Source organism: Orycteropus afer, unplaced genomic scaffold, assembly GCF_000298275.1.
Source record: "Orycteropus afer afer isolate SDZICR_OR568_19922 unplaced genomic scaffold, OryAfe1.0 scaffold00039, whole genome shotgun sequence".
Classification (NCBI taxonomy): Eukaryota; Metazoa; Chordata; class Mammalia; order Tubulidentata; family Orycteropodidae; genus Orycteropus; species Orycteropus afer.
This window is the reverse complement of record NW_006921626.1, coordinates 9,167,622-9,176,999: the sequence shown is the minus strand read 5'-3', so window position 1 is coordinate 9,176,999 and position 9,378 is coordinate 9,167,622. Positions and strand designations below refer to the sequence as shown.

Here is a 9,378-nt window from a genome sequence, read left to right as displayed (position 1 = left end):
AGTTGGTTCTGTTGTGATGTCACCCATTTCATTTCTTATTTGTGTTATTTGTATTCTCTCCCTCTTTTCCTTTGTTAAATTTGCCAGTGGTTTGTCAACTTTATTGATCTTTTCCAAAAACCAACTTGTGGTCTTGTTGATTTTGTCTATAGCCCTTCTATTTTCTGTTTCATTGATTTCTGCTCGAATCTTGATTATTTCCTTTCTTCCGGGGTGGAGTCTCTTCTTGATGGTGTCTCTGGCCTTCCAAGAAAGCAATTGGTTGGAGGGGAGATGGTTCTGGTAGGCCCATGAATGGCTGTTTTCTACCTGGAATTTCTCTTCTGCTTTAGGAGATTTACCAAGAAACTGATTATAACCACTCAGGGACCATTGATGCCCATGAGATGAGGACAGCTCTCAAGAAGGCAGGTGAGGATAGACCCTCCAGACAAAACCTTGCTAGGTGTGCATGTTTTAATAGCTCTTCTTATTACGATGACTGCTAATGATCATCAGTAGTAGCTATCCTGTCTAGATATCATTGCGACAACAAAGATTTTTTGAGTATTTTCTGTATATAGGGAAAGGAATGTTGCTGGATTCAGTATAGTATAACATTTTAGACTTTTTCTAGGAACCTTGTTGTTACTGGGAATATGACAGCAATCACAGAGGATGGGGCTGTGAAGGAGATAGGCAAAGGATCAGTGAGATAGGCAACCCCTCAGCTCTCTGTTTTTTCTTGCTGTGGCTAACATGACCCAAAGTGTTACACTAGAGAGTTGTATTTGTTATTGAGTCCTTGGGTGGCAAAAAGGGTTAAGCACTTGATTATGAACTAAAAGGTTGGCAGTTCAAACTACTCAGAGGTGCTTTGGAAGAAATGCCTGGTGATCTGCTTCTGAAAGATCACATCCTTGAAAACCCTGTGGAGCACAGTTCTACTTTGACACATGTGGGATTGCCACAAATTGGAATCAACTTGATGACAACTGGTTTTTCATATTTGTTATTTTATAATGTGAGTTAGTGTTGGAACTCCAAGTCTATCTTTAGGACTAGGGAAGAGACTAATCCTGATAAGGATTATCTAAGATCAACTGGATGGTCAGACACCTTCTGGTGTCACTTGGAGGAGGAGTCAGGCCTGGTTTGCAAATGTATACAGACCACAGCAGGCCCTCTGCACTGTCAGCCACTTGAGTTTTTCTATTTGATACAGTGCTGAGTAGCTCTCTTTCCACTCCACCTGTGACCCGTGCCCCTCTGTTCCTCAGGTTTCACCCTCAACAACCAGGTGCAGCAGACCATTGCCATGCGGTATGCAAACAGCAAACTCAGCATTGACTTTGATGGCTTCGTTGCTTGTATGATCCGCCTGGAGAGCCTCTTCAGTGAGCCCCTCTCTTTTACCTTATCCCATCACCCCCCTCCCACTCCCCACAGTGCAGTGTGTCCAAGGACAGGACCAGGAGGCAGAACCAACCATTGCCTTTGGGCATCCAGGGGTCAAGGACAACTAGGGCATCTTTGTGGTACCCTGGGGGCAAGGGGAAGCAGAAACAGAAGGCATTCAGGAAGTTCAAGCTGGCCAGTCCCAAGGTAAAAAGCTTGAAGAGAGACTTAAAAAGCTGCCATCCAGATTTTTGTGCACCTACTATGTGCAGATGATGGATCAAAATGAACAAGTCCTAGTTACTGTCCTTAAACAGCTTTTAGTGTCTACTCACATTTGTGACTACATGGGGAATATGTTGAGAACAAGTGTAACCTCCTGGGGAAGAGAGAGGTACCTATAGAAGGTAATAGATGTTCTCCTGCCATGTTGGGCCTTGGACTCAGGTTAAGGTATCCTATTAAAGGAAGGGGTTTGCTTTTCACTGAGGGATAAGAGGGGATAAGTTCCAAAGGGAAAAGGTCAGACATCTAAAAAGAAACTAAGGGAGTAGATCAACCACAGTCCATTCCTCCCCCAATCCCCATCTCATTCTCCATGAGAGAAAGACAAGTTTCTGATATGGAGCATGTGAGGGTAAAGATGCTAACAGTTAGAGGTTTATCTATTTTGGCAAGGAACATCTCTGCTGAAAAACTCACCCTGGGCACTGGATCTGGACTTAGCTTTTTGAGGCCCTTGGGGCTAGGTAGGAGCTGGTAGGTAAGTGGGGCGTGTGTGGGGTGTGAGTGTGGTGCAGAACAAGGATGAGTACCAGGCAGGAATGAGGTGGGCAGAGGCAGATTTCTGGCTGTTCCAAAGTTGAGGAAAATGCCCATCTAATTCCATTCCTTCTCTGGCATTTTAGAGATGTTCAAACTTCTAGACAAGGACAAGAATGGCATCATCCAGCTTTCTCTGGCTGAGGTAAATGTCCTGAGCTTTGATGAACAGTTTGTTGATGGTCCTATGAAATTCTTGGACTGTACAGATGCTGAGTGGTGTTTATTCATATTGACCTGTCTTAATTCCATGTGAATACCATGTTTATTCTATGGCAGGCATTGTAGAGAGGAACGTGATTGTTATATAGTCTTTCAAACATTTTCATTTCTTAGTTACTATTTTAAAGGTAGGCTACAGCTATATTTCAACTTATTTTAAGGGTTTGAGCCCTTGTTAACTTGATGCGATTGTGGGTGGTAGACACAATTAAGAGAGACTTCCAGCACCATCAGTCTTAGAAGGCATATATTAGGACATTGGAAACAAAACATGAACTTGCAACAAGGTGTACTGAAGGTGCAAAATAAGTGAGTGCTTTCACTGTGTACAAAGTCACATAGGCTGTATGCAGAAAACATCGTAGCACTTCTGCTGGGGAAGGCTGACACCCCATAAAGCAGAGCCCTTTGTTGGCCTGAGGGGATGGCAGAAGGTGCGGAAATATGCTGAAGGCCCAGACCAGTAGTAGGGAAGCACTGACCCTCAGTCTGCATCTGAGACAGTGGAACTAGACGACCAGTCATTCTTGGTCCTGCCAAGTTGCCTGGGGCAAATGTTCTTTTCTTCTCTAAAATAAGAATATCATTGGCCCCTTTCCTGTGATGTAGGGAACACCATCCTAGAAACCTATCTGTGGATTCCTACAGATAACCAGACAATAGTGTTGAACCTAAAATTGAATATCTATCTATATATCTCCTATGTAGGTAACAGTTATAAATATTTCCTACAGGAATGTTGTGTGTATGTATATATCTCCTATATATGTATGTAAGGAGCTCTGGTGGTGCAATGTCTAAGGCATTTGAGTGCTAACCAGAAGGCTGGCAGGTCAAACCTATCAACTGCTCTGTGAAAGGAAGATGGGGTGATTTACTTCTATAAAGATTTATTGCCTTGGAAACCCAATGGGGGTCACTATGAGTTGGAATAGACTTGATGGCAGTGGGTTTACACACACACACACACACACACACACATATATATATATGAAGAATTATAAATATTTCCTATAAGAACATCTGTATCATATATGTATGTAAGAATTATTATTTCTTATAGGAATATATAGATGTGTGTGTGTGTGTGTGTGTGTTTATGTAGATATATGTTTATCTCCTATATATGTATATAAGAATATAAATATTTTCCAGAGGAATGTGTGTGTGTGTGTGTGTATGTGTATAAACAGACACAAACACACATCTATTTCTGTACATTTCTTTGGGGGTCTAGAGCTTGTTCTAAGTTACATTTCTGTAGTGCTTTGTCTTAAGACCTAGTGGCTTAGTTAAAGCCTTTGCCATTTTCTAGTATTGAGCAAAGATTGGCTGGAGGTCGAGGATATTCAAAGATCCTCTCCAAGTGAAACAGGAGAACACCCACAGCGAAGACAGCCTACAGCTCCCTGAGAAGTGATGCACTCACCCCTGCTCTCTTTCCTTTTAGTGGCTGTGCTGTGTGTTAGTCTGATGCAGCATTTTGGACATAGGTGACACTCTCTGCCTGCCTGCCTCATTTCTCTCCTTCTTTATAATTTTGTGAATATGTATCATGAGTGGCATGAATTGGTTATTCATACCTTCCTTGTCTATTGCTGCTTTTGAAATTCCGACCTGTCCCAGTGGAGCAGAGCAGCTGGGAAAACCCTGGGCCTCTTTCCTGCAGCATTGAGCTACCTGAGCTGACCCCAGGGCCGTGGGGAAAGAAATCAATTAAAGTTGTTGGCTAGAATGGTTCTGCCTCTCTCTCGTGATGTGCAATCTGGGGATGGCCTTAGGCTTTTCATGCTTTAGGAAAGAAGATGTTCTTGGGAAATGACATGGCCCAGAGCTGCTGAAAGATTGGAAATGTGGGTTAATTTCTTGGAAACGAGGCAGACCACTGCTTCCAAGGGCCCGCCTCAGAAAAGCAGGTCTGTGCCAGCCTATTCAGGAGGGGTGTAGGGGTGGGCTGCTGGGGGAACAGGACTTTCTCCCTTACTTGCAGACAGGGAAGTTGCTATATTGTGGGTGTCAGCATCTGCCAATTGTAAGGTAAATTCTTGTTGAGGGGAATGCTTACCTGACAAATATGAGGGGAAATGCAATTCAGGTTAGTTTTGCTCACAGTTAAACAGAGATCTTTGTTGTTGGTAAGAAAATAGATGCCACCATTTAGTGTCCTAATGGGTAGATGGGGATCGAGCTGGCTCCTAGATGCAGACTTTAGAAATGAAATTTAAAGGAGGCTGAGCTGTTAGAAACACACACACACACACACACATGTGCCTTGTCACCTGTATTAGTCTCATTAAAGATTAGCTTTCTACTTCCAGAAGTGGAACTAGAGGCTCTATTATCTCTCCTTGTAAGAACACAACTCCTAAGTATGGCAACATGCAAATCAGCTTTAATGTTGCCTTAATTTCTCCTAAGACCAGTGGGAAAGGAAGTTCTTAACTGATGGAGAAGGTCAAAGCTATGGGGTCTCATCACTTAGGGAGGAGCTCTGTGGTCTCATCACTAAGGGTTGTGGGCCTTCATGTCTCTCTTCTCAGGGAAGGGCTCTGGGGTCTCTCCTCTCAGGAAGAGGCTCTGGGGTTGTACCGCATCAGGTGGGTTCAGCTCAACTGATGGTGGAAAAGGAGGTGTATTTATTTTGACAGTCTGCGGGCCTGGAAGAAAGGGTCCTTCCTTATCCCTTGTTGCGGGTGACAGTGCATGGAAAGAACCAGAGCTTGCAGCAGCAGGCTGCAGCAGGTGTGTGCCCAGTCACCTTCAGGCTGCCTGGAAAGACCTTGACCTGACTTCTGTGGGCCCAGTTGGTGTTGTTCTAATTATCACAGTGTGAACGGTACTACCTGGGCACAAGCCCCCCTCTTCCAGTCTTTAAAAATGTAGTCCTACAAACCATTTCTCACTAATATTTCACACATGGCATGGCTGTCTGCATCTAAAGTGCTGTATTATGAACAAATTGCAACAGGTAGTTTTATAGTTAAGGCCTACAGGCCTTCAACTACTTTAGGGGATAGTCTGATAAACAAAATATTATAATCTCATTACAAAATGGTATTTGCTTTGGGCGTCTTGAGGTCCCAGGTAAGGACTATCTTGGGACACTTGACCAAGACAGCTAACAAAGCAGGTTAAAGATCCCAAAACTGCATGGTTTTCTTCTCAAATACCTTGTAATTTGCTTTATGTGCCCTCCCCCTCCAGATTAAGGCAGTGGTAGGTGTTGCTACTGGGACATTGGTAGGTCAGTGGCAGATTTCTTGCCTTCCATATGGTGGACCCTGGTTTGATTCCTAGCCAATGGACCTCATGCACAGTCACCACCTATCTGTTGGTGGTGGTTTGTGTGTTGCTACCATGCTGAACAAGCTTTGGCAGAGCTTTCAGACTAAGACAAATTAGGAAGAAAGGCCTGACAATCTACTTCTGAAAATCAGCCAATGAAAACCATGGATCACAATGATCTCATCTATAATTGATTGTGGGGATCGTGCAGGATTGGGAAGTGTTTCCTTCTGATGTGCCTGGAGTTGCCACAAGTTGAGGGCCAACTTGTCAGTAGCTAACAACAACAACAACAGATGTTGCTGGTAGGTGTTGCTTCTTCATGGCCCCTGGCAGTGTGGCATTTCAGGAGGAATCAATCCATCCTTCAATCCAGGAGTCCACACGGTGGATTCCAGAGGAAGGCTCCCACAGCCTCTTGCACTTCATCTCTCGGAGCCCTAACCACTCTTTTTTGTATTAACACCTGTAATTGCCTGTCTTCCTTATACCAGCTGGATCATTCATAAATACAAAGATGGTGTTTTTTGTTCCCCCGGAGCCCAGAACACTGCCTGGTGCAAAGTAGGCATTCAGTAAATGAAAAGGATGTCCTTCCTTTGTAAATGAAAAGGCTTATGTAGAGTATGTGCCCCACGTTGTGTTTCTAGTGGAGTCTGGGGTGCTCCAATTAGTCCCAGATGACATAGCAGTTTAGAGCTGTAGAAGCCCTGCAGGGAATGCTACTGATGTGTGGAGTCATTAAAGCCAGTGTCTGGGGGGTTGTGAAGAGCTTGGGAGCTCTGAGGGGAGAGATGGCTCCTGTGGAGCTACTCCCACCCTCCACATGCAGTTGCCTCTTATGGGCTGACTATGATATCAACTAGTCTTTGATTTGTGCAGAGAATCCTGTGAAAACTCTTGGATTCCCCCATCTTCTGTCAGGAGAATAAAAAATAGCATAGTAGGGCCTTAAGCTGGAGAGGCAACTGAGAGGGGTGGGGTGGGGGTGGACATGTCGGGTCACTATGCACAACAGTCCTCCTAGCCTATGAGCCAATTTACTTCACCTCTTAAAGGCATGGTTTGTTTCCTCATTAGTAAACATGAAGAAATGCATGTCACCACTCAGTCCTCAGACCTAGCTGAGACCTGAAACATGGAAGCTGACGTTTGAATGAGAGGCATTTGAGGTATAATGCATAGGCTGGGTAATTGCACACCAGCAAGGCCCTCTCTAGCGAGTCCCCTTTCCCTGCCAGTGTGTAGAGTCAGAATTAGCTTTCTCCTCACATCCACCTGCCCAGGCAGGACTTCAGGTAATTATGCACAATCACAGAAGCAGCTTTGAGCTGAGCTGGGAAAATCAGGCAGACAAACGCTTCCACAGGCACCAGGAGGCTCTTCCTGGCCAAGGTCTTGACAACACCCACCCAGTGTCTCAGCAGTCAGGCTCTGCAGGGGTCATTCATTGCCCTCATCACAACTGACAGAGGCTCACTCGCCTCACATGGGTGATCTCAGTCTGGCTCTGGGCTTCTCTCTGATGCCAACTGCTTTTCTGAGCTTGGGGCAGTAGGGCCATAGAACAAAGTCTTCTCTCCTTCAGTCTGTGGTTGCACTCTCTGCCTGGCTTGGCCAACTCAATTTTATTTTCTTCTCATTTCAAACTTCAGCCTGCCTAGTTCTCAGATGTCCCGCATCTTCTCAGCTTTAGATGTTCCAGTGTCCTCTAGCCCCAATTCCTGTAAATACTTCTGGTTCTAACTCCAGGGCATGGTCATTTCACCACATCCCAGCCCACTGCTTCCCCCAAGAGCGTCAGTCCCTGACCAATGTCTCTCTTCCATACATTAACCCCTTCCTTTTATCTGTGAATGTGGTTGACTTTTAGAGTTCACATAATTAACCATAGAGAATTAAGACACTCACTGACCTCTCTCTGCAACTCAGAAAAGATAGCATCAGAAAGGACTGAATGAAGGGAGAGTTATATCTGCTACTTTTTGTCTGTTCTTTAGTTTCAAGTTGTAGGTGGTATGATTATGGAGGGCTCTGTGTGGTAAAACAAAGATGGAATGAAATATCCTGAATATCATCTACCTTTGATCAGGTCTGATGTGCAGCCCACCATGTTTGAACTCTAACGCACTGGCTTTGGTCTTTGGGAAGGATAACATTAGTCATTTACACAATCTACTTCCATAGTGATACTGCCTCGGAAACCCAAGGAGGGGTCGCTATGAGTCGGGTCTGAATTGACGGCATATAACAAAACAACAACAAAGTGGCAACTGTTTGGAGAAGGAGGGCCACCAGTGGGGAAAGGGTGATGCTTTGTAGTTTGCAACTTATGAAGACAGATGTTGCCTCCTCAAAATATTGGGAGGCCTGTGCTTGGTTCATCAGTTGGCTGAGGGTAGGACTTTTGACGGCATAGAAATAAGGCAGAAGACATTGTCTCAGCCACTGACTTGCTTGGGGGCTAGTGAAGGCTGGTTTCTGTGATGCTCCAGGGAAGGAGCATCCTGGAGAGATCTGGTTTTTTATTGCTGTAAAATATATATAACAACATTTGCCAGTGCAATATAATTTAATGATACCAATTACATTAATCATGTGCATCACCCATATTTCTCATCACCAAATTTCTCATCATCATAACCAAAAACTGACTGGTCTCCAAACAATGGCTCCCTCTTTCCTTCTCCCTCCTACCCCTGGTAACCACAAATAAACTTTGGTCTCTATACATTTGCCTATTCGTATTATTTCATATAAGTGAGATCATACAATATTTATCTTTTTGTGATTGAGTTATTTCATTGAGCATAAAGTTTTCAAGTTTCAATCACGTTGTAGCATGGATCAGGATTTCATTTCTCTTTATGACTGAGTCTGGGGAGATCCTTTAATTAACTGAAAACTTTTCTTTTTGAAAAAAAATTTATATGAACAATTTTTAATATAAATGAAAGTAGAAAGTACAGTGTGATGAAGGTTCATATGTTCTCAATTAGATTTAACAATTTTTAATATTTCCCCATATCTGTTTTATCATCTCAAATATTTATTTTATTTTTGGTGAAAATATACAGAGCAAAACATACACCCATTCAATAATTCTTACACATACAGTTCAGTGACATTGGTCATCTTCATTTTGTGTTAACAATATCACTGCTTCTACACAAATTGTTTCACCCTCGTGAACTTAGACTCCTTGCCCTCCTACTCGTCTCATCAGTGCTGTAGAGTTACTGTTGTCAATTTGGTCTCATTTATATAATCTTTGAGGAGCTCTGCTGGAGTAATGAGTTGGAATCAACTCAATGGCAGTGGGTTTGGCTTTTTCAAATATAATCTTTTAAAATAATGCAATACATTTGTTCTTTACTAATTGAACTAAACTGAGTTTTATAACTTTTTGCAGATGAATTTTAAAATAAACTATAGATATCATATTCTAATTTATGTTATGCACCTCTGAAAAGAGGCTAGTTTATTACACAGTCACAAGACTATTTTCCAACCTAAAAAGTTCAACAATAAGTCTTTAATCATATCTAACAGCCCATCTATATTCAAATTTCCTTTATTGACTTCCAAAAGTATTTTTACAGTTGGTTTGTTTGAATGGGGATTCAGACAAGAACCTCCTCACCTTGTCCCTTTTTTTTTTTTTTTTTTTTT

The 9,378-nt window shown here is 43.0% G+C and overlaps 1 protein-coding gene across 1 annotated transcript in view; it reads left to right on the top strand.

Annotated features, from left to right (window-relative positions):
• CAPN8 (calpain 8) overlaps nt 1-3,895 on the top strand; it is a 121,966-nt gene extending 118,071 nt beyond the window's left edge. The window contains exons 18-21 of the mRNA XM_007936956.1: nt 333-411; nt 1,260-1,376; nt 2,286-2,344; nt 3,872-3,895. Of these exons, the coding sequence (XP_007935147.1) occupies nt 333-411; nt 1,260-1,376; nt 2,286-2,344; nt 3,872-3,895 (279 nt within the window). The remainder of the gene's footprint in view (nt 1-332; nt 412-1,259; nt 1,377-2,285; nt 2,345-3,871) is intronic.
• The last annotated feature ends 5,483 nt before the right edge of the window (nt 3,896-9,378 follow it).